Genomic DNA, 26,644 nt, shown 5'->3' with positions numbered 1-26,644 from the left:
ACAAGGCTTTGGTCAGTTCATGCTATAGTAGACAACACTTGCCTAGAGTGCCATGCAATAGGACTGAACCTGGGCCATATGGTTAGGAAGCACTCTTCTTACCACATGACCAATCTAAACACAAACACCAAAACTTAGTCCCTCATTTCACCGAATTTTCTGACATTAGAACCATCATCATCATTTAATGTCTACCTGTCTTGCTGGTATGGGCTGGACAGTTTGACCTGTGCTGGTAAGGGCTGGAGCGGCATCAGGCTCCATTGTCTGTCCTGGCATGGTTTCTACAGCTGGACAACCTTCCTAAAGCCAACCACTCCACAGAGTGAACTGAGTACTTTTTACAGGACACCTGCACCAGTATTAATTCTGCTGAGGGAGATGGGTCTTTTTGAGTACCACAAGGTACAAGTATATCTCAACCCTTCATTATCTCCTTTGTAAGGCTCAGCATTTTGAGATCAGCCTTCAATACTTCATCCCATCTCTTTCTCGGTCTCCCTCTTCTCCCTCCACTTTACAGTCTCCTTTCTTGCACAACTTTTCTCTCAATACTCTAACACTCTGTCACACATGTACATTGACATTACACACCCAACAGATCACACCAGCTTCATTCCTCTAGCCTTCGGCATTCAGAGCCCATGTCGCACTACCATGTAGCATTGCTGTTCGTATACATGCCTCATATAATCTTCCTTTCACTCAGAGTGAGAGATCTTTGGTTGCCAACAGAGCTTAATAAACAAAACATAACAAAACATTAACTTTTATTTACCTTTTTGACAAGATTCAACTTCTCAGGGGCGTGATCCAAAAGAGTATCAAAAGCATCACGGACTACAAAATAAAAGAAACAGTCCAAGGACGATTTTGAAGATTGATTCTTTATTAGAAAATAGAAAAAAGAAAATAATAATGCAAACAAATGAGAGAATACTTATCACATGATGAACTCTAGAAATGGATACCCTGGACAATATTTGTTTATTTGGAAAAAAAGGGAAAGAAGCTTTTTTTGTTACTTTATCATCTAGAGCTGACCTTTATGTGTGTGTGTGTGTGTGATGAAGGTTTATGTAAGAAGGTTCTTCTCCCCTCTGACACCAGATCCTTTGAAATCCAAACCAAACAACAACAAAATAGTCAATCTAAATCTGGGATGTACTATGGATTGAATATTATCATGACAGCACATATAATGATGGTGGTGCTGGTGGTGGTAATGAGTGACGGTGATGATGATGCATAATAAATAATACTAAAAAAATATACTTGAATATTATTTTAATGAAATAAACATCATTTAAATAATGGTATAACATTAACATAATAGGAAATATAAAATGTATCAAAATAGTGTTGAGGTGCACATCCAGAGAGAGAGAGAGCTGTACCAGTAATAGGTTGGTGCTCATTATTACAGCTTGAGTAGACAGGAGCGATGCAAAATGATTGAGGACACAAAGGTGTTGCTTGGTCCAGGAATTGAATCAATGACATTAGGCTTTGTGAGTGCAACACCCTAACTACTAGGACACCTTCACTTCAGTAAGATCATCATCATCATCATCATCATCACCACCATTTAACATCCGTTGTTCATGCTGGCATGGGTTGGCTGGCCCATGCCAGCATGACCCATGGAAAAATAAATCTCCTTGTTACATTGATCATAAAATAAGTTACAGTTATAAATTATTTTCTAATTTGTAAAATTGAAAACAATATGGATAGACATTAATAAGTTAATAATTTACATTAAAATATTAATATGTATCTATATAAAAAAAAAAATGTCAAGTCTATCTGAAGCTCACAGAACTCATTTGGCCAGAGATTATCTTCGGTTCTGAAGTGTTTAAGCCTTTTGATCCCAACCTACTTGAGACTACCTTTGGTTCTCGGACACAAATCCTGACTTAAAATTATCTAAAAACTATCCATCAGAAATTTCATGTTAATTAATGTTCCATACACCAATCTAATAACAACAAAGTTATTTGCCCAAATTCATTATTTTTCAAAATTAATTGAAACAAAGGAAGTGAATTTCAAAAGAAATATGGTAACTTAAGGGTTAAATAACTGAGCATACAAGAGCCCTGTTGTAGAACAAGATACCAACTTGTCATAGTCTTAACCCCCAACTGCCACTGGTACTAATTCCAGCTGAGTAGAATGGAGTCACATGAAATGAAGTGCTTTGCTTACGACCACACAGCAGCACTTGATCCAACAATTGATCCTGTGACCTAATGATCAAGAACCCCAAGCCCTGGCCAGTGGGCCAGAGGTCACATCTATACAATGTCAATATTTGAAGAAATACTCACCTAGTGCCACAGTTTATCAGACAACTAAAAGACAATCTTAGGTACTTACCATGGCCAATTCTGGCTCCCATATCCCTGCAGAAAGAAGAAAAAAAAAAGATTAAAAAAAAAAAAAAGATTAAAAAAAAAAAAAAGATTAAAAAAAAAAAAAAGATTAAAAAAAAAAACGATTACAGTATCTAAACATACATACACTACATTACCATAGTGAGGTATATTAAATCTAAAACTCTTTGGTAACTCTAATGCATTTTCGGTCAGAGATTCGACATAACATGAACATAACTTTCATAGTTGGTAAGAGATTAATTTTAAAATCTGGGGAAGGAGAGAGAAGTAGAAGATAGTAGTAGTAGGAGCCAAAATCTAAAATTATACAAGTGCATATTAGCATGCATGTGTGTATATGTTGTGCATCTGCAGATATGTATGTGTGCATGGGCACTTGTATATTTTCATGTGCAAATGGGATGTGGATGGAGATAGGAAAGTTATGAAAATTCATAAAGGATAAAGAGAACAGGTGGGAAATATAAAAACAAAAAGTTCAGAAAATGTAAAGTTGTAGTAGAAATATATGCAGAAGAATATCAATTGGGGGCAGGGGGAGAGAGTTAGGGAATGACATGGGGGGGGGGGGGGGGGGATTGTTGTTATTTGTGCTTTGAGAATGTGCTGTGGCAACAAGTAAAAATTATGCTATTCCATTCATTCAAGCAACCAGTGGATTGCATAATGGAGAAGACTTTGGTGATGCAGAGATCACACTAGTTGTTATACACAGTTCAGCATGGGTGACTATGAACCACTTCAGATTATAAGGAATTGATACATGCTGAAGTTTGTGGATTAACTGAGATAAAGAAGTACTGCATGAGCTGATATATATATATATATATATATATATATATATATAGTTTTAGGGAAAATAACCAATTTTTTACCTGTAATTTTTGATTTTGTCCCTAATAATATTATATATATATATATATATATATATATATATACATACACAAATTTATAGTTAGAATTGGCAGCTGATACCATGCATTTGTAAACAATGTTTTTAGTAAGACAATGATTATCTAAGGGACAGGAAGTTGGGCATGTGCCACTGCATAGGATCATGGGGGGGGGGGGGGGGTGATTGTTATTGCTGTTATGTTCATTATCTGTAGCGGCATTAGAAATGGTATTTATTTAGGGAATTGAGGGAGACATCAGTGGGATGTAGTTTATGGCAACTTTCAGGTCTAAGGATCACTGTTGTTCTTTATTTCTGTATTTAGGTATATTTTGGTTATGAGGTAGGTTTACAGTACAGGTGACAGTAATAGACTTAGAATAGTGGGTATGAGGGTCAGTGTTTGTAAAGAGGTTTATGGGTATGGGGGTTAGGGTGAGATATGTTATTATGCTAAAGGTTAGTTAATTGTAGGTTTCTAAGTCTTTTTGTTAAGACGTTGGGTTATCCCAGCAATATTAGTGGTGGTGGGAGTAGGAAAATCTTATAGATTGGAGGTTAAAGATTTTTCTAATGGGGCTAGACTTAGGGAAATACAGGGAGAGATACACACACACACACACCTCTAAGTGTTGTCTGCTGGAAGAAAGAGAACTGAATATCATAGTAGAGATTAAGATTTTGTCCATGAAACACAGGTGAAACTTTGAAGTAGCAACACATTGACTCAACCGACACACACACACACATTACCCTTACATCAAATACACAAATGATGTACATAAGTACACACACACACACACACATTACACTTACATCAAATACACAAATGATGTACATAAGTACACACACACACACACACACACACACACACACACGCATTCAAACGCAGATACATTTTCATTTCTTCTATTTTTTTTTTTTGTTAACATTCTTAAATTCTTTACTTAAAAAGATTAGGAGAATACATTAGAGATAAACTAAATCAACAATGGCAATGAATATTTAATATTTGATGTTCTGAAAGCAAGAAATATGCATTTTAATAGAAGACTTTTAAGAAGTGACCACACACAGACAGGGGAGGTCTCGACAGACAGTTACACTTTAGTTGTTGCCAATTGTTTGTTTGACTTGGTCATTGGTGCAAACATCAAAAATAATAATAAGTTTTACATAATGAAAGAAATGAATAAAATAGAATTCACCTTCCAATCTGTGCTCGAGGTTCCATGAAAGGAATGATACAATGCTACAATGATACTACTACTACTATTAATAATAATAATAATACTAGTAATATGTTGTCTTCTGAATGGGCTGACATGCATTTCCCTTTCATAAGATGTTTATAGTAGGAGTAAGAGGATGATGGAAATATGAGGAAAGACATATATGAGAGAGGGGAGACTGGGAGAGATTAGTGAGTGAGAGAGAGAGAAGGGGTGAGGGAGATTGGTGAGAGAGATAGAGAGAGAGAGAGAGAGAGAGAGAGAGAGAGAGAGAATAATGATTATATTTTAGAGTGAAATATCTTATTATTAAATATAACTGTTTTAATTAACTTAGAACTGGGTGTCCAACAATCATTCTTATTTATTTATACCATTGTCAAGAGCTGCCCAGGCTCCAGGTCAGTCTTGGTATGGTTTCTACAGCTGGATGCCCTTCCTAACACCAACCACTTTACAGAGGGTACTGGGTGCTTTTACGCAGCACTGGCATGGGTGTGGTTATGTGGCACCGGTAGGGGTGCTTTTTACCTGCAGGCCTGCAAGATTAAGAATGTTCAGTGGGAGAGAGATGCAGGGGGACAAGCTTGTATACAAAGATAGCCATGCTTTTTACTTAGCTTGATGGGTCTTCTCAAGCACAGCAAACCACCAGGAATCTCGGTCCCTTGTCACCCTCTCTGCGAGTCCCAGCATCTGTAGATCCTTTCTCATCACTTTGTCCCACCTCTTCCTGAATCTACTCCTTCCACATGTTCCCTCTACAATTAGAGATCGGCACCTCTTGATGCAACTGTCTTCATGCATGCTACATCTGATGTCTTGTAGACCCAGTTTTTCTCTCAAATCACTTACACTCTGTCGTATACACAAACTGACATTACCCATCCAGTGGAGCATACTAACTTCATTTCTTTCAAGCCTTTGCATATCCTCAGCAATCACAGCCCATGTTTCATTGCCATGTAGCATAGCTGTCTGTGCACAGGCATCGTACAATCTGCCTTTTCACTTTGAGGAATAGACCCTTCATTACTATCAGAGGTAAGTAACTCTCTGAACTTTGTCCAGCCTATTCTTCTTATTCTAGCAGCTACACTTTCAGAACAACCTTCCTCGCTAACTTGGCCACCTAAGTAACAGAAATTGTCTGCTACTTCTAAGAATTCCCCCTGACATTTGAGGGAGTCGGGGTTTTTTCTACATTCCTCGTGTTTAATGTACTTGCACATCTGCCACGTGTGTGTGTGTGTGTGTGTGTGTATGTACGTATGTACATACATACATATTTATTCACATTCACACACACACAGACAGACAGCTCCCTGGTAAACTCTTTTTATTTCAGAAATAGATGTTCTTCCTAATGAATCAATTTCGACTGGTTTTAACCCACACCCAATGAAGCAGCTACTCTGATGGAGAGAGATGTTCACCATGGGCCAATCTATAAGACAGTAGTTCTTTTAACACATTCAACTATAACAAATGACACAGCTTATAAGAGAGTTAGGTTGACATTTTGCAATAAATCCAGTTAAAAATGGAAACAGATGAGAAGTAGTGATTGGTGGGGGGTGGGGGTGATGAGTTATTGGTGAAAATTGTTAAAAAGTCCAGTTGAACTTTGGAGCAAGAGAGTTGATCAAAAGATGAGGAAAGTCCACCAGTTACTTCAATAGGTAAGAGATGGTGCAATCAAAGAAATGTTCTTACCCATCATCTAGTTGTTCTCTGAAATTGTATTTAATACAGGGGTATTTTGTATTTAATATAGCATCAAAATGGAAGAAAATAAATTATTATGTAATTAATTAAATCAATTGTTTTTAATTATCATGTTGCCTTCACATAATATGTGGCTCCAGAAACAAGAATTTCAAGTCAAGATTTTATGAATTCTTTCTAATGTTTCAGTTTTAGGTGAGAAAAAACCCCCAAAAAACAAACAATTAAATGTTTTAATAAATTTGTAATTAATAAAACTGAGATGTTTACATAAATGAATATCTGAATGAATGGAATATTTTCAAATTAAAATTCAAACAAATATGGAAATATGATAAAAAACAAAAAGTCATTCTTTTTTTTATTTATAGTCCACTCAGAAGAGGAGGGGGGAGCAATGTTCATGAACTTTTTCAGTGCCTCAAAGACTAATGGGAGAAAATTATTTCCAGACCAAAAACCTGGTATGATTTCTTGTAACAGAGTAACATCATTAAAGGCATCCAGGGACCAGGAGTCATGGCTAAACCAAGCAATGCATTAAATTTACCACTCAATTATAAAAATGGTTAATCTGAGAAAATACCAACATTTAATGTCTATTTCTTCATGCTTGTATGGGTCAGATTGAGCTTACTGAGGCAGATTTTCTATGGCTGGATGCGCTTCTCGTTTCAAAGATGATTAGAAACAAAGTACACTGCTTGTATAATGGAGGATGCTCACTCCCTTCCTCACTTTTGCACAATGTCAAATTTTGCCACAAGGGCAGAGATTTGGGGGGAGGGGATAGAAGATGGATGTTATTTCTATGATGAAAAAAACCCCCCAAAAAAAACTAGAAGCGACCGTCAGATCGATCCCATTTCTTGGCGCATAAAGTGATAAATACACAATCTGGGTGTGAGCACCTTTTCTAGTCTTCCACGTGGCGAAAATTGTAAGTTTGTAAAAAAAAAAAAAAAAAAGAGGGGAATGGAAAAGGAAAAACAGTATACCTCCCATTACACTTCAGAATATCTGAAAAACGATGTGTAATGACTTCGTAATTAATTAATAGTTGTATCTGTCAGGATATAGCGAGGACATGATTTGAATTTCTCGAAATAATATTTCTGTCGGCAAATAATGACCATCTCATTGAAGGAGAGAAAGAAATGTACAAGGGGCATAACCCAGCACAGTAATTATTTTATAAGTTGCTTCCCTTGAACATTTTTTTTCTTTCCTTTTTACTTAAAACAAAAATTAATATCTAAACTTAAAATTTGATGACTGACCGCTTTACAGTTGAACTGTCGTCGAATTTATCATTCGTGGGGGAAAAAAAAATCATTCATTGATTTATTTTAATCTTTTTAGATATTCTACAGCTCAAATAAGAAATAGGTATATGCAACTGAAAGAACATAAAATTAAAAATGCCACCACTGAAAGACAACATGGTTTTCTGTCTGAAGAGAAAATCTCTTCATAAACAAATTGTGTTAACACAAATATATATCAGAGCAGGGCAAACACTGTCCCAGCAGAGATTCGTGAAAACGTCAGACGTAGGATTCTTCTTTTTTTTTTTTTCCATACTTTTTGAGATGAAATGATCTCATACACAGATAGTTTAAAAAACAAAATTATGAAATTCCACCTGAAGTATATTTATTCCAGAACACATTCAATATGTGATTATATTTTTTCATGTCCCAATGACTAGAAGTAAAACACAAAGTTATGCTGGATTAGAACTCAAAACCCATATTTTTGAAGGACAGTTCAATAGACAGTTCTGAAGGACTCTCACAGTCACAAAGGAGGATTATTTGTCTAATTTTGAGATGTTTAAACTACTTCAATAATGAGAGCCACATAGCAGTGAAATCCAAGATGAATTTGACTGATTGCATTCTCCTGAAGCCATGTAAAATATTTTAGGCATTTAATCATTTCTTGCTAAATACTGTGAAGATGGTAGGATTCATAGTTTCTCTCAGACCCACTGTGGCTGTTTTATTTCTCAATAATGTAGCAAACTACTGTTCAGTGTGACTTCCCTTTTCCATTTGGAACTCTAAGAAATTGTGCATGGTATATATGTAATCTTGTTGAATTCAGATCTCTTCCAGGCATTAAAGGAGAGTATTTCAACCTGACTGCTACATTCTCCACAGCTATGTCTTTCAACGGTTCCATATAAATGTTGGCCATTTCATTTTCTTCTTAGTATATACTGTATATCCTTCGTTTATTACCATTACTTTAACATCCATTTTTCCATGTTTGCATGGTTCCCAGAGAGAGAGAGCGAGTGGACCCATTTACAATCCCCTGCAACCCCATGATCTTTAAGGATCACAGGTCCTTGTAAACATGAAAGTACACTTGCATAGTGTTGGGGAGATCTGTTCTAGACAAAGACTGATTCTGAAGAAGAAGAAGAATCTCATTACAGATTCTAGAAAACTGTTGACCAAGAATAGAAAGGTTACTGCGGATACAAGCACGGATAATTCTACCGATTAGAAAACCCATAATCTTTAAATACAAACCACCAACAATAACTGAACATGTTTTATACAGACATTTGAGGAACAAACAAGCTCATAAACATAGGAACCAACAAATAAGGCATGGCTGTGTGGTAAGAAGCTTGCTTCCCAACCACATGGTTCTGGGTTCAGTCGCACAGCATGGCATCTTGGGCAAGTGTCTTTTACTATAGCCTCGGACTGATCAAAGCTTAGTGAATGAATCTGGTAGATGGAAACTGAAAGACGCCCATTGTGTATATATGTCCCACCACCATTGCTTGACAACTGGTGATGGTGTGTTTACTTCCACATAACTTAGCAATTCAGCAAAAAGAATCCGATAGAATAAGTAGCAGACTTAAAAGTGGTGCCCCAGCATGGCCACAGTCTAAAGATTGAAACAAGTAAATCATAAAAGATACATATTGTCAGAAGAATGAATCTAAGATTTTAATTCATTTTTCTGTAAATGCTGTTTTCTTCCTATTTGGCTTAGATAAGCTGAGAGTGGCAAAGACTAGGAGATAAGGTCCTAGATATTCAAGTTACAGTCAGGTTTCAATCCCAGTTGAAGCCATTTCATGTCACTTCTGTCAGCACTCTTAATACATGAGCCTCACAGTTAGCATCCCAAACGTAGGACCTTCATGTGGAAAATAAAGTAATAAGATATTATCATGGTAAACAACAGAACAACTATTCTCCAAAAAATTTGAGTCTGCAATTAAGTGTTCAATATTGGGAAAAAAACCTCATTGTAGTTATTAATGTCAGGATTCTAAGAAAAAGCAAAGAATGTCTAACACTGCTTCTTGTTGCTTCAACCCAACCCAATTCAAACTTTTTATCAGAAAATAATACAAAACCAAACAAATACTGATTGATTAACTAGAAAAGTATTCCTCACGATCTACAGAATTTATATTGAAAAAACATGAATTGCTGAAAAAGAAAATCTTTAATAAATCTTCCTGAAAAATGTTTGGTGAAGTCAAAGTATGGCAGAAGCATTCAAATAAACTAACAATCGTTCAAAATGAAATTAAACAGAGGACAATAATTAGTTTGACAATTCATATTTGATTTGCTTGTTTTTTCTCAATGAATTCATGACTTTACAGTCTAGCATAGAGACAGCATGTGGCTAATACTAACTAGGAGTATATAAACTCTATGTTATCAAATATTGCTCAAAAGAGACAGACTTATAACACAAACTTACTCATGGGAACTCGTAATTTCAACTTTCACTTTCCTGGTATTCAGCGCCTTTCCACATTTCTAGAAATGGAAAAGAATAGAAAAGAATCAAACACTGAATGACTGATAAGCAATGAAACAGGACACAGCAGAGAAAAACTCCCGTATTCTACACAGCCACTGGTGTGGTGCTAGTAAAGTTAGGCAGCGGCTAACGAGGTCTTCATGTAGTAGGTGTCTTACTGTTTTCTTTCTTTTAACTTACCATAATGGTTTGGACCAGTGAACAGCATTGGTTTGTTGTTGAAACATTTGTCAAAATGTAATGTGTTTTTTGGGGGGCTGGTGAGAGTGGGGCACTCCCTATATAGATAGAAACTATTCGCTCATAAGACTTTGGTCAGCTTGGGGTTATAGTAAAAGTCACTTATCCAAGGTGCCACACAATGGAACTGAACCTGAACCTACATGGTTAGGAAGCCAACCCCCATGACCAACATGTGCTGCAGAAAAAATTAATAATGACAAGAAAGAAAATGTTCTGAACTCACTTGAACCACTAAAACTGTGACAGCAACATTATCAGGAAGACGGATGGGAGCATGAAAGAATCGAGCCAATGCAACAAGCAGATGAAGAATAGCAGCCAGATTCTTAGAGTGGATACCTACAATGAAGTGACACAACACATTTTAATAGAGTCAACTCACAAAAGTCAATTTCAGTAATGACCAATCATTTTATGTTGTTACTTGTCGGCATTGGGTTCCAATATCTGTTTTGGCAATGTTTCTACCACTGGATACCCTTTCTAATGTCAACCACTTAATGTACAGGGCATCTTTTCTATGGTAACAAGGATTAAAGGAGTTTGAAAGTTCAAGAACTTTTCTAAAGTGTTTGAAATGTTTCCACTGTTGGATTCTTGTCTCAATGTGAATCCCTCAACAGTGAAGTAAGACTGAGAGGAGTCTGTCGATTATGGACAGCTAAAAGAAGGTAGGGAAAAATGTCTAACCTACTCCAATAGAGTAAACGAAACAGGAATTCCTCTCACAAACTAGAGTTCAATAGAACAATCTAGAAAGTAGTATTATTAAAACATGGCAGAGTTGTTAAAGTGTCAGAAAGTCTTGTGACATTTGTTCAAATTCTCTGAGGTCAGCATCACTTTTCATCCTTTCAGGTGTGATTAAAAAAGTATCAAAGGCAGAAACATTAGCATGTGGAACAAAATGCTAAGTGACATTTCATCCATCTTTACAGTCTGAGTTCAAATCCCACCAAAGTCTTCTTTACCTTTTTTTTGGATCAATAAAATAAGCACCAATTGATCGCTGATGTTGATGTAATCAATTAGCCCCTCCCTCAAAATTGCTGGCCTTGTGCTAAATGTAGAAAGGATTAGAATGGTAGGAATCTTGTGTGGTGGATTGTCAGACTTGTTACCTCGTTTTACAGGGTGTTTTGTGGTATCCCCATTCTATCTTGGTACATTCACTGCTGAAATCCCACAGCATCACCAAAAGATGGTGACACACGTATCAGACAGAATCAGGAGTTTGGAAAACAAATAGAAAGATATTTTCTTGGGTTTGATCAGCAGACTTACAGCCAGCATTATTAAACCGGGAAAAATAATCTTGACATCATGACAAAATTAATCTGTGAAAAACATTGACAAAATTAAAAATATATCTCAGTGATAAGATTCCAACTTACTATCAACACTCCAATGAAGTTCATCATGATTGGCAGGATCAATCTGAAAGATTTCATTATTAAGAACATCAAGAACAATGCGTAATTTATGTTTCTGACCGATTTCTGACTGAGTCACTTCAGGAACCTGAATTTTGATGTTGGCTAGTTTTTCTGTCAAAGAGAGAATATATAAAAAAAAGTGTTTAATTTTTTGCACATTGACAAAACTAATGAAATATAAAATTGTTGAATAGTTTCAAATGAAATGTTAACAATATATTTAAAATGGTGTTTTTGAATTAGTCTTAAAAATATCAAAATAAAATTAATTTCCTAATAGAATGATTTGATTTTGATATAAATTATCAAAGTATAATCACTGGAATTACAGAAGACCTAGCAGACATTCCTCATTAACAAGAGTCTAAATACCTTAAATTTACCAAAGTGAATGTATATACATATGTGTACATGTGGTTAATTGATCAAAAGACTCACACACACGTGAGTGTGTACATGCACACATGCTGCAAAAGCAGGCATAACTTTTTTTATTTAGTAATAAAACCTGTTCAAATTGAACACAAAAGTAGAGTAATTTTTCTTCTATAGTAACTCTTCCTCTTCTTCCTGTTCTTCGTTGCCGGCAGCAAATAATGAGTTCCAAGCAGAAATAACATTTCATCCCTCACTGAGTTTTTGATGAAGGAAGGATGCCAAGCAGTCAGACGTACACAGGAGGTGACAGGTTGTTGATGGAGATGACAGCATTGGCAAGATCAATGTGCATAAAAAAGATGAAGAGGTTTAAAGAGGAGATGAGGTGAAAGTGACAGTGAGTACAACAGTGGGTACAACACTGCATGATTGTATTTTCTCCAAAGAAGATGTGAGAGTTGGGTCCAACACAGGTAAAGATGCATCACTTGTTAAGAGGAAGAATTCCAAAGACCTACATCAGTTAATAAAAAGAAAGCTGTTATGCACACTTTTATGCATGGCTGTTGTATATTTTCAGGGGACTGATTGACATATTTTCCTGTTGAGTCTATGTCGTGAAATAAACCCCCATTAGAAATCAAAAAAATATATTCACTGAATAGAAAAACAAAAAAAGGAGAGAATCTAACATTGATGCATGAAAAAAGAATTTACCCCAGAGTTTTTAATGAAAATGTATCAAACAAAAAAACTGTGTCAAAAGTGATCCATGAAATATTGTAGAAAGGAAAACCTTCCACACAAACACAAATAAAAAAATTTCTATTTAAAAAAAAGACTCCAACAAATTATAAATAAAAACCCTAAAAACTGTGTGTGTATTTATTAAGATAAAAGAAACAAACCTATCAGTTTCTGAAGAATTTGGCCATCAAACAAATCTTCTTCAACATCTTTGACAATAATTCTTTGATTAGCAAGTTCATCATTAATCCAACCAAGTAAAATCTTTAAAAAAGACAAAAAAAAATAACTCAAAAAAGTTAAAACATTTCTCTGACCACATTCAGCCACCCAGCACTCCCAAGTCAAAAGCATCATCATTCAACATCTGTTTTCCATATGGGCATGGGTTGGACGGCTTGACAGGAGCTGGTAAGGCCAGGAGTCATACCATGCTCTCCAGTCATCTGTTTTAGTAACGTTTCTACAGCTGGATGCCCTTCCTAACACCAACCACTTTACAGAATGCCCCACTGGGTGCTTTTTACTCTTGGCACCACTACCAGTGCCTTTTATGCAACACCAACACAGAAGCTTTTTAGATGGCACTGCCACTTTTCATGTGGTACCATCACCAGTGCTTTTTACGTGGTACATTGCATATTATTTCAGAAGCTTTAATATTTTCGAAATCTATAATTCTCAGATCACTTTTTCATCACTAAATCATTGTTAGTTCTGAAATAAATTACTTTATAATTAAGATGTATAAATATGTTGGCCTTATAAATTGTTACTATATGAATGAGAGAGAAAATTCAATTATCTATTAATAGGAGAGATTTAAAAAAATAAAAATATTGATATACAGGAAAAGTTGGTAGGCGTGGCACAGGTAGCGGCTGTGTGGTTGAGAGGCTTGTTTCTGGACCATGTAGTCTCAGGTTCAGTTCCACTGCATGGCACTTTGGGTAAGCGTCTTCTCCTACAATCTCCAGCCACTTCTAAGCGGATTTGATAGACAAACTGTAAGAAGCTCATTGTGTGTGTGTGTGTGTGTGTGTGTGTGTTTGTCTTGACAGGTGATGGTTGTAAATGAGCATCACCTACATACAGGCAAACTTTATTCATTTCCAGTGTTCCATGAAAATATGTCTTACCAAAGGTAAATATTACCTTGTTTGGAAACAAGTGTTAGTGGCAGGAAAGACATCTGGTCACAGAAAATCTGCCTCTACAAATTCTGTGTGACCCATACAAGCATGGAAAAGAGGACATTAAAAAATGTAATAGTTGCTATGAGGAATAAAAATTATACAGATTCTACTGGTTAAGCATACATGCTGTTAGATTAGAGAGAAAAACATTCAATGTCAACTTTCAAAGAAGTTCTTCCTATACAAGCTACCATTACATATTAAAACTTTACATCATTTCAATCCATCTTGTAAGACATCATTTTAATTTACCCAGTCTCTAAGTAATGCAATCTTATCTTCCCCAGTGTTTTAACAAATACCCAACTTACCTTGAGGGTCCACCCAGACATCTCAACACCATTTTTTTTTTGGTCTCTTTCCTGCTCCACTCCAATCACTTTCACCCTTTCTCCTAAAATGTGAATAGTCATGTTGCTCTTCTACTCTGGCTGGTGACACATAAAAAGTTATCTTGTACATGGTGCAAAGTGATTGGCATTAGGAAAGGCACCCAACCATAGAATCTATGCCAAAGGAGGCATTGAAACCCAATGCAGTCCTTGGACCCAGTGGATCCTGTCAAAGTATCCAACTGATGCCAGCATGGAATATGGATGTCAAATGATAAGGATGGAGAGAAATCCTCTCTCTGATGTACTCTGTGCATGATAATAAGCAGTTCTAAACAAACATTATCTGTATAATATTATATGAGCACTTTTAAAATATTTTACCAATAATGAAGGCAGTACTTAAGGGATGAAGCTCCACTATTAAAATTTAAACAGAATTATGTAGAATCCTGTGCAGCACAATTAGAAAAATGGATTTTAGGAATTTCTATCAACTGATGAGATTCTCGGTCATCATCATCATTTAATATCCGTTTTCCATGCTAGCATGGGTTGATATTTGACATTAAGAACCAATTTGAAATAGACAAAAAAAAGTAAAAGCAAACCTCATGGGTGTGTTGCTCTTTTTGTCTCAAAATAATGATTATAATGTCAAATAGCATTAAATTTTCTATTTACTACCAAAACCAAGTTTTTATGTCTGCAAATATTTATGTCCATTCATGGATTAGTTACGTCTTACTGAGTCAGAAGATTACCAAAGAAGTTTCATTAATTCATTCATCATTGTCTGTTAATGTCCATCTTGTATGTTGGCATGGATGGGATGGTTTGAGAGGATCTGAAGAGTCCAAGAACTGCACATGCTGTTCCAGTGTCTGCTTTGGCATGGTTTCTTATAGTTGGATGCTCTTCCTAACACCAACACATTTTACAACATGAACAAGGAGTTTCTTCATACCATCAGCACCAGTTAGGTCACCATGCAGCTTGCAAGACTACAAAACCAGGAGCGAGGGACTTTAAGCTAGGAGATGAGGGGTAGGACAGGTTCCCACTGTAGAGAAGCTACATGGCTACTCACATTTAGAAGAGAGGGTGAGAATGATCAATAAGAGCTACAAGGAGATTAACTGTGGTGATGAAGGATCCAGGTGATCCCTTATCAATAAATGGATTCTTGTAAATGGATGAAGCTACAGATTTCAAGTAAATGAAGAAGATATTCACAAAAATCCCACATTACCCTGATATTGTGGGTTAAGACAAAAAGTAGGTAGCAATGAATTTATTAAATAATGACAAGTTCTCTCGGAACATTGGAGCTAAAATGTTCTACTTACGTTCATCAGTTCCTTTACTTTGTAATCTTCTCGAGAACTTGGATCCACCATAGAACGTTCCTCATTTTCCTCTAAAACAAAAATAATTTACTTTGACAAATAGAAATGAAATGCAAAAGAAGAAATCAATTCTGAAACTACTTGGAAACAGGTGGGATTCAAAGTGGAGACGGAATTGTCTCACACACAAGCAGAGATGAATGAAAGGTCATCTGAGAAAAAAAGATTGGTCTTTTCTTTCACTTATTTCTGTAGAAATTGTGGATAAATAACAACCAGTCTTGTATTTCATAAAAAGAATTAACTAGAGAGAGAAAAATATAGAGAAAGGATAAAAATGTAAAAATTTAAAAATGGAAGAAGTAAAACTTTACTTGCAACCATACCAGCTCGTTGGATCCTGTTGATCTGTTCAACGCAAGCCAATATGGAAGACATTAAGTGAGATGAGGATGAAGATGATAGACATATAATTAGCAAATATTGATAAACTGTGATGCAGCAACAAACATAGAATTGGTGGGTGGGGTAACTTACCTAGTTTATAACCTTCTGGATCGATAGTGAGGTTGGACAAATTAGACCGGCATTCAATAGCATCTTTACCTTCCTGCACAAGTTCATTTACTATAGAAGAGAAAGAGAAAAAAACTTTATGCATATAAAAAGGTGTGAATAAATAGAAAATTTTAATTTGCTAACCCTTTACACAGTACAAGAAATACCATAAACTAATACATTACAATGCATAATCTGCAAAAGTCATTTTAATAAAAATTCATTAGATTACCGAAGGAAGACAATTTTTAAAAACTAGTTAGTGTGGTGGAGAATTGCTTTTCACTTCTAAATCACCAGTAAAATTTATGGCTGTGTGGTTAAGAAGCTTGCCTCCCAGCCATGTGGTTTCAGGTTCAATACTACTGCACAGCACCAGAGCAAGTATTTTCTACAATAGCCTGGGCCGAACAAAGCCTTGGTTGACAGAAACTGAAAGAAGCTCATCATGTATATGTGTGTGTGTGTGTGTGTGGCAGTTCTCCCTTTAACTTTGCATAATGGTTGTAAACTAGCCTCAATCATATCCAATCTTCTTTGAGAAACATGAACTGTCATGGGGAAATATCAACTTGTTTGGAAACAGGTGCAAGTTGGCAACAGGACGACATTCAGTTGTAGAAAATGTACCTCAACAAATTCTGATTCATGCAAGAAAATGTACCTCAACAAATTTCGACTCATGCAAGCAGGATAAAAAAAATGAATGTTAAAACAAGGATGGCTACCCACACACACGACTGTAAAATTGAAACTATAAATTACACTGCATTTTGGATTTATCATGAAAATTAGTTTGGGGACATAAGACATCACATTACTATAACCAGGATTACAATGAACAAACACCTTCTCATAGACTCAATAAACATCAAACAAATGGTATACCTTTCACAAATAGTTTTTAAATTTTATTTTATAAACTTAGTAGATTATTAACTATTTTAAATGTAAATAATATTTGGTAAGTCTCCCACCATAGAGGTTATTATCATGCCTCAGTATGACCAGAGTCCATCGATTGAAAATAGCAAACAAATATGAAACCAAATAAGATGTAGTAAAAGTTTATTAGCAGCACATGAACCACTGAATCAGGATTTGGCATGGTACCTTAGGGAGAAAAAAAAAGTCAAATTGGCATGCTACTTCATTAGTTGTTCATTGCTAATTACTGGCCTAGATAGTGAAAGTAATTAAATATTTTTACCTGATTTCTGTTGCATTTTATTGATAAATGATGACTAAACTTTCAATTAAATCCGAACCCATTTCAAACATTCAGAAATGTAAAATTCTAGCAAAGCTTCCCAGGATACAACAGCTTTGTATCTATCGAGTGTTTAGTATTTGTCTCATCAAAATTAATAACAAAACTGCAATTAACAATAGCAAATTCCAATTTTGATAAGGAAATATTTCCCCTTTTTTACTTTATATGGAAGGTAAATATAATAGAAAAGATGAGATTCAAAATGTGATTTCTGGTTTCTTCAATTTAATCACCTCAATTGTCTCCAACAAATGAACTGAAAGCCAAAGGAGCAAAAGCAAGGCCTGTCATTTGTTTCATTTTCGATAAGTAACAGTAAACTCTGTTCTCTCTTATAAATAAGATTAATAGAGCACTTCTAACAAGTGAACGAAGACAAACAAAACATGTACACTCAGCTTCAATGTGGAAAGAAAAACTCTGGGAAATGTGAAAGATCAGCAAGATCAAGAGAAGAGAGGCCAACTAGGGGACAATAAAAAAAAATACTGGAAAACTTGTAAAACAGAGAAGGTGAAGGTTCCTAGAGGGAAGAAAAGATATAAGGGAGGCTGCAAATATATATATAAGTGGGTGAGGTCAGTTAAGAAGAATGAGAAACATTTTTGAATGTTTATCTGTGAGAGGAGAAGCTCAGTGTTTTGTTTGTTTTGCAGGTGTTAGACAAATGATGGAGTAAGAAGACTTCATCAAGTGAGAGATGGTTGCTGAATTAAAATAACTAGGTTTGGATTTGGAGAGTAATTAGAGTGTTGTTGAAAAACAAAACCTAAGACACTCTTGTTGGAACAATCACCGAGAGAAGATGGACAATTTCAGTCGCAGAAGAGAGTTGTGTATTTACAGATGTTGTAAAAAATAAGACAGGTAGAGTATAAAATGGTCAATGATTTGGAAGTAGGGTTAGGGTCTGAAGGGTGATGAAAGGTGATGGGGCTGGAATAGGAGTTGCCAAAAGGAAAGAACTTCTGACCAAAAGATCACAAGTTTTGGTCAGTTTTGAGAAAGAGGAAGACAGACTTTGGACTGTCATGAATTCTAGGAACCTTAGAACCAGAGCCATAACCCAGTTTCCATGGCAACTAGGTGACTGAGATTAAAATACTCTCCACCCAAAATAGAATGCAGACCATTGAAGGGTTAACTTCCCAGCTGATTCTGAGACTCAAGAACACCATGTACTGCCCGGTTCAAGAATTGAAAACCAAAAGCTTATGATGGTGAGTGCAATACCCTAACCACAAGAGTAACAAGTGGAATAAATTTTTTTTTCTTTTAAGGATGTGGTATGAATTGTAGAACAGCCAAAGTTTGTCCTGATACTCTCTCCTATCAACAGAAATATCGCTGCTCTTTGCAGAAGCTAATGTTGAATGAAATTTAATATTTTTAATCAACATAGGGGGGGGGGGGGGAGTCACACTATCAGTCTATGGGTTTCAAGTATTTATCTGCAGCAAATGTTATGCTGATTTGGGAATAAGACCCTTAAACTCTTAGTTGATAGAAAACAGGTGTCAGTTTTTCTTTTCTTTTTGGGAAGGTCACCTACAATAAACATTCTGTCAAGGGGAATCTCTCCTCCTCCTCCTCTCAGCTATGTACTTCTTAATTGGTAAATAGTTTTGGACAGATATTAATACAACTAGAATATTGTCATCTGACAGGTAACTTTGGAAGTATACTTTCACCACCGTGGGTAATATCAGGAAATATGGCAGACATACAATCATTATAATGTCACTTTTCTCAAAATTCTTGGTGCTTATATAAAATAAGATAAATACTAATTTTCAAAAGAGAAATACTTAGTACCTTTAAACAAATTTCTCATTTGTAAATTTGCAATAAATGATATTTTTCTAAATTTTAATAGACATAATCAAAATCTACACCATCAAAAGCCTATCTCCGCAAAATGTCATTAAAAAATGTGAATTTTCAAAAAGACACTCATTCTGCACTTTTTTCTCTCCTCTCTCTATTATGATGTAAAATGGGACGAGTAAAATATCCAACAAACCAACATATTGGCTGCTGTTATTATTATCTATATATATATAAATGAGAATGTGTGTCTGTCTGTCTGTCTGTGTGAATCCCTAAAACTCGAGAACTACGCAACCAATTTCATTCAAATTTTACACATGCCTTACTTAGAGTTCCAGTTGTGTTTTAGTCAAAAAATATTTTAACTTCTTGCAGAGTTCGAGCCCACAGCAACATAATATCTCCTCCACTATTTAAGTATTACGTGTCAAAAGTGAAACATAAACACTCATGTCAAATACTTTCACTTTAAAAATGAAACTATTCTAACTGAAACAATCACATTTCGATACTGTAATGACAGATACTTTCAGAGAAAGAGAGAAAGAGAGAGAGAAAGAGAGAAAGAGAGAGAGAGAAAGAAAGAGAGAAAGAGAGAGAGAAAGAGAGAAATGTATATGTATATATATAGATGTATATGTACACGTTATTCCACTAACTGAAACAATCACATTTCGATACCGTAATGACAGATACTTTCAGAGAGAGAGAAAGAGATGTATATGTATACATATACATGTATATGTACACGTATATGCATATATATATATATATAGATATAGATATAGATCTATATGCATACATGTATATGTATACACATGTGTAGATGTATATATATATTTATATATATAGATAGATAGATGTACATGTAATATGTACACATATATACATGCATACAGATATCTATACATATATACACCCATCACACACAAACACATGCACACAAACACACACATTAGTCATTTGTTTTCTTATCTAAAACTACGTCAAAAGTACTGAACCGATCTTTATGAAATTTGGAAATTATATTCTATGGATAACGGCCATAACTCCCACGAAAATTCATATATTTTTGATGTTGATGAAATTTTAACCCGAACATAACAGATGAGCATTATTTGTAATTCAACGGTACAACAGTGTAAGACTACCCTTTCAGATATACTTTCATTGTGATTTCTGCAATGTGGTGCATAAATTGTCAAGTAAATGAGACGCATCTTTGCCTCCACTGATTCACTTGCAAAGTGTTGAGTAAAATTATTTCGTTGCAGACCTCCTTTGGGTCTTTTTATTATCACTACGACACACATAGTCCCCAGTTGGTAACATTGATTTCAAGGCCCTCCTAGATGAGAGACTGGCATTCCACTTAATGTCTATGTTCCATGCTGGCATGGATTGGAGAGTTATTAATGTAGAAATATGGTATCGTAGCTACTAACAGTTGAGGGTTGCGTAGTCTAGACGGCGTTTTTAGATTTCATTATTCTCTTTAACCCGGGCAAAGCCGGGTATTTCTGCTAGTTATTATATAAAGATGAATATAGTCCATTCTTTTCATAAATTTCTCAAATTCCATCAAACAAGTGGTATTAAAAAGGTAAAGAGAAATTACACAGCCAGAGAACTCTGTTAATCTTTTTGTTTCCAGCAGATAGTTATGTCAGCTGAAGTTGATGAAGAATCATTTGAGAGTTGTTTTTCACCGGACATCGCAAGAATTAGTAGTATGATCTACAAGTTAAAGGCAGCAAACGAATATAAGTTCGATCCCAACTGGCACCAAAGTTTTTAAGGCATAAGTTCAGAGGTGTCTCTCCCCCCACCCCACCTCCGACTTTATTTTGCTATAACTTTTATATAAAATGCATATTTTCCAATGAAATTTTCCAGAAATAAATATCAAATGATGTAGCAAAAAAATATTTTGGAGGAGAGGAGTTTTGGTTAATTCACACAAGTCGATTTGTTCCTCATAACTTTCAGGAAAATGAACATTCTTTAATAAAATGTTCACATGTCCGTTTAAGATGGTACAGATTACAATTATGTCGGGATTTGATGTGTAAAAAAATAGGAAAGTGGACAGATAATTCACACACCTCAACTTCATTTTTAAAAATATCCATTTTTCAGGAAGTTATGAAGAAACAGAGCCGTAGGGGTTGGAGTGTCAAACATCTGTTGTGATATCCGGTTTTTAATTAGGGTCATACAACTGGACGGTTGTATAAAGATAAATGCTTGAAGCGATATCACTTGGAGATTGTCAAACCACAAATTCTTCTTTGGAGTATCTCGAAGTATGCGAAAATACTGGGTTTAAAAACCCTTTTGGACGTCAACAAAATAAATACTATTAAGGAATTGCAAATAGTGAAATCTGGCGAAAAATGAAAAATTGTTTTTATTAAATTTACTCTTTTTCATCCAATTTTTATATATTTTGAAAAGAAAACATTTTCTGTATAAACTTGTAAATGTGGTGTCACTTAAAACTTGGGAAAGTTTTTTTTTTTTTTAGTATTTGTCAAACATAGCATTAATTATCGTCTTAATTAGTAAAACTCAACTGTTTACAGTTGTATCTTACGGCCAGAGTTTCAGAAATTTTTTAAAATTCGCATAAATTTCTGGAAACTAAAACATGATGCCATTACCGCTGCCAGTTTATGTTTGGTTTAATGTAAAGTTATAAATAAAAACGATTCAACAGTAAACTGAAAGACTACTCAATACTTTTAGTCATCATTTACAAAAAGTTGATAGTGTCTTCGAAGTTTCGAGTTGCGTGCCTTCGTGCCGTGTACGATGTGTATGCATGTATATATATATATATATATATATATCGAGAGAGAAAAATAAAAATTAATAGATATGAAGTATTATTTGATCGAATCGACTCCAATTTATTACTTTTGCGGCATTATTAAAATATATTTTATCGATATCAATAGTTAACAACGGACAGTGAGGAACAAACTTGTCAATACTAATTGTTGGACACTTTAGTGTTTCTGTTAACTTTATACAGCAACGTCAATTAAATTATTAGATTATTTCCGCTAAACACGAGACCGCATAACTCGAACGAAGGGATGGAGGAAGTTTTTAAATTCCTACACTTTTCAAATGTATCATGAAAGGTGACGGCAACTTTTTCAATTATCAAAATCGAATCCGCCAACTCCGATCAACCGAATTTCTAACCTCTACCCTTACATATCGATAAAAATTTCAGACAAATAAAATATCCTCTTTCTTATTTAAAATTGATGCGAGAACATATTTCCATGTAAAATGTTGACATAATATAAACAGGATGGGAAATAAGAAATAGTGAATGTTGGATGAAATTACAATGTTCAAGATGGTAACCAAAATAAAAATTACATACATAAACGTATTATATATATATATTTTTAATAAGTATACGTACATGGCATGCGTATGTGTGTGTATGTGTGTGTGAGAGTAGCAAAAGGCCCGGCGGAGAGGTCATCCTTTCACGGATGCGTAAAAGGGACTCTACATAATACGTGCAGTGAGTTCCCATTCGAATTAAAGTCTTCCCAGGTCCATGCAGTGTATATTATCCCTCCCCATATATATATATATATATATATATATATATATATATAACCCCGAGTCCTCTGAGAAATAAACAAGGATAGTTAGTTTGTTTGTTTTTTAATTAAGTAAGACGAAGAGAGGAAACTATTGGTGATATAGCCGCCCGCCCATAATTGGAATGCAAACTAAGATGGTAACATTCCAGAGCCCGTGCGCTGCCGATGTTGTAAAGGTCTGTTGGTACCTTTCGAGAGAAGAACGGGCTTGGGGGAAGAGGCATCAACAAGTTATGGGAGTCATTAAGACACATATAAAAATATATAAGGTGTATTTAAAGTAATTTATAATAATTATTATTACTGTTAAATAAGTCGTACCTTCTTTAGTCTTCTTTTTTGATGTTAAAGTTCCTATTTTATCGAAGAAAGATTCCTCTTTCTTTTTGGTTGGAGTTGGGTTGGTGTGAGCCATCTTGTCGGTCAGGTTCGCTCTCGCCAAAGTGAGGCGCTTTTTGGTGCGCGTGGGAGGCGCAGTCAGTGGGTGGGACAGAGGAATGCCAGTTGTGAAACCAACTTAGACTGTTTATCGCTGCTCTCTTCCTTCTCCAAATGATGTCAGCCTGCTGCTGTAAGAGCACGAAGCCTGTTATATACTGTGCCAAATGGAATTAGGCTATTTATGTGGTGGAATATAAAAATAAAGAAAGTATGAATAACACAGGGAACGAGTGGCCAAAATTGTAAATACGTCAGGGATTTTGAAATTTGTTGGTGTTTTCTTCCTTCTCAAAACAATGTCAGTGAATGCAAAGCTTTTAAGCTGCGCCAAATAGAATTAAGCTATTTATGTGGTAGAATATACAAATATAATAGTGGAACGATTGGTCAAAAATGGAATTATAAGGAACTTGGTGTTTTCCTTCTCAAAATGATGTCGGTGTGCTGCGAGTGCAAAACGTTTTGTACCGAATAATATTTGGCTATTTATATTGGTGGAATATAAAGGGTGCGACAAAAATACTGCAATTCACTAGTCTTGACAAAACTTTTAGCAGCAAATGTATAACACACACCAAACCAAAATGTGATGGGGGTAAAGAAAGGGTAAAACGTTAGTTATACGAAGACGTCATTGTTATCCGTCTAACTTCACTGGCACCACACCAATGTCCATGTAAAATATGGGAGATTTTTCGGCCGCACACTGTATAAAGCAATGAACGAGCGGTCAAAATTGCAATAGGCCAGAAACTTAGAACTTGGTCAGTGTTTACCTCTTTCTCAAAACGATGTCAGTGTGCTTGTTATGGGTTCAAACATTTCATGTTTCTACTAAATGGAATTTGTGTTTGTGAAATGTATTTATATATATAAATAAAACAGTGATACGATATAGCGGTCAAAAAGGGAATGTGAGAAGCGCGTCCGGTTGTGTATAATCTATTTCTTCTTTTCGGCTCCCACGTTTGTTGTAAATTGTAAATAAACGTTGTAACTAGGACAAAATCTAAAGAACAATTTCAACAGGGTCTCAGATATTTATCAGGCAAAAATTAAATGAGAATTATCTGTTATTACTTAACACAGTAATTAATGCTGCTGTTATTAATTTAGATACATGAGGTAGTTATTAGAGTTGTAAGCTGAGGTGGGTTGAAGTTTTCTGTGCATCCATGTGGTTTGGGGGTCAGCTCTACTGTGCATCCATGTGGTTTGGGGGTCAGCTCTACTGTGCAGCACCTTTGACAAGTATCTTGTACTACAGCCCCTGACTGATCAATGCCTTGTGAGTGAATTTAGTGGGCTGAAACTGTTCAGAAGCTTGCCTCAATAAACCCCATGCATAAAAATATTTAGTCCTCGAGTCACTTTGTAATTTTTGCTGATTACATGTATGTATGACTGTGTGAATGCATGGACATCTTTGTGCTTTTACTGTTTCAAAACCAGTTTTGGTTTGTTTACACCCCCATAATTTAACGGTTCAGCAATCTACAACATAAAATCTGGATTTATTAAAATTATCGCTGTTTCTTCACGACTTATAATTACCAAATAGAAATTAAGATCAGCTCTATCAGAGAAGGTGATATAGAATCGTGAATTCTCCAAGGTTAACATACCATTAAGGAAAAAAAAGAGGACTGTCATGGATACATGTTTCTAGTTCAATAGCCAGCATCAACACAACAATCATCCAACCTTATCACCAGTGGCTGAAGGACTTAGAGTTATATAAAATAGAGTAAAAACCATTTATGGCCAAAGTAATTTGCATAATTTAGACAAAGGTGAGCAAAGAGAAACAACTGAGAATGTGCCCAGTGCCATGTGTGTTCAAATAAGACAGATAAATACTGTTGTGTCAAATACCATAGAACATAAATTCTGGATTTTAAAATTTACTTTGGCCTCTAATAGGATGTATCGTGATTATCAAATAGTAATTAAAACCAGCTCCATGAGAAGGGAAGATGATCCTTAGAGTCAAGGATTCTCCAAAACTGACATGCAATAAAGGAAAAGAACAGGCTTATCATCTGGAGATGTGTGTGTCAAAAACAAAATGGAATACTTTGAGAACTTTATCATGGATAAAAGAAAATATTTATGTTTTAATCAAAATATGCTACCAGTTTCAATTGTTTTAAAAAAACAGTTTAGTCATGCTGAAATAGAAGTAAATTGAAATAAATGAATCTTTAATGATATCAGTTCTAGGAGTGAACATATTTCTCTTACAAAATTCACGTTGCTGGTTGTTCCTTTCCTCCTGACGAGCCGCTTAGTAGTAGAAGTAGTAGTAGTTGTCCCTTGTCATGAAAGAGTGATTGTAAGTTGTAGGAGCAGCAGCAATGCTAGTGGCTGTAGTAGTCACAGTCTTTTCTACTAAAGGCACAAGGCCTGAAGTTTTGGGGGAAGGGGCAAGTCAATTTAGATCGATCCCAGTATTTCACTGGTACTTAATTTATCGACCCTGAAAGGGTGAAAAGTAAAGTTGACCTCGGCAGAATTTGAACTCAGAACGTAGTGACAGACGAAATACCTCTAAACATTTCGCCCGGCGTGCTAACGGTTCTGCCAGCTCGACGCCTTTGTAGTAGTCATAGTAACAAGTCGAAGCAACAGTGGCAGCGTCAGCAATAGTTGCAGCAGCAGTGATGGTAGCGGCCCTTGCACTACCGACACCACCACCACCACCAGCAGCAGCAGCAGCAGCGGCAGCAGAAATGCTAAACATGTATGGCCTTTGACATTCCTGACATTTGTGAGCTGAGCAAATGTAGGTCACTCTTGGCAGCGTTGTTAGCACATCAGACAAATTGCTGGGCAACATTTCTTACTGCTCTTTATGGTCTGAGTTCAAATCAGGCCAAGGTCAACTTTGCCTTTCATCCTTTCGAGGTCAAGTACTAAACAAGTACTGCAGTTGATGTAACCAACGTATCTCCTCAAATTTGCTGGTCTCATGCCAGCAATGTTGGCATTGATCCTGTTGAGGTCAATTTTGCCTTCCATCCTTTTGAGATCTATAAAATAAAAGATCTGGAGTCTTTTAAAATCAACCTTCATATCTCAGAATTCAGAGAAGGTACCACCTAAATTAGAGACCATTCTTTTGGTATTTGAATCTTTGTTCCTTTGATAATCTTTGTA

General features: G+C 35.5%; 1 protein-coding gene across 2 annotated transcripts in view; it reads right to left on the bottom strand.

Moving 5' to 3' along the window:
* The window catches only part of LOC106874672 (alpha-parvin-like), a 109,195-nt gene extending 85,706 nt beyond the window's left edge, over positions 1 to 23,489 (bottom strand). Inside the window, exons 1-10 of one of the 2 annotated variants that reach the window (XM_014922472.3) lie at positions 23,366 to 23,489; positions 16,289 to 16,378; positions 15,752 to 15,822; positions 13,036 to 13,138; positions 11,708 to 11,860; positions 10,537 to 10,652; positions 10,008 to 10,066; positions 6,249 to 6,266; positions 2,386 to 2,411; positions 779 to 840 (exon numbers count right to left, since the gene is read on the bottom strand). In XM_014922472.3, coding sequence (XP_014777958.1) covers positions 779 to 840; positions 2,386 to 2,411; positions 6,249 to 6,266; positions 10,008 to 10,066; positions 10,537 to 10,652; positions 11,708 to 11,860; positions 13,036 to 13,138; positions 15,752 to 15,822; positions 16,289 to 16,378; positions 23,366 to 23,459 — 792 coding nt within the window. In that variant the 5' untranslated portion in view covers positions 23,460 to 23,489. The remainder of the gene's footprint in view (positions 1 to 778; positions 841 to 2,385; positions 2,412 to 6,248; positions 6,267 to 10,007; positions 10,067 to 10,536; positions 10,653 to 11,707; positions 11,861 to 13,035; positions 13,139 to 15,751; positions 15,823 to 16,288; positions 16,379 to 23,365) is intronic. The other variant, XM_014922481.3, reaches the window with a different exon arrangement.
* Between the last annotated feature and the right edge of the window lie 3,155 nt (positions 23,490 to 26,644).

The sequence above is a fragment of the Octopus bimaculoides genome, chromosome 3 (genome assembly GCF_046866305.1).
Source record: "Octopus bimaculoides isolate indiv1 chromosome 3, ASM4686630v1, whole genome shotgun sequence".
NCBI classification, from domain to species: domain Eukaryota; kingdom Metazoa; phylum Mollusca; class Cephalopoda; order Octopoda; family Octopodidae; genus Octopus; species Octopus bimaculoides.
Note: the sequence above shows the minus strand (reverse complement) of the source record. Positions and strands in the feature narration are given on the sequence as shown.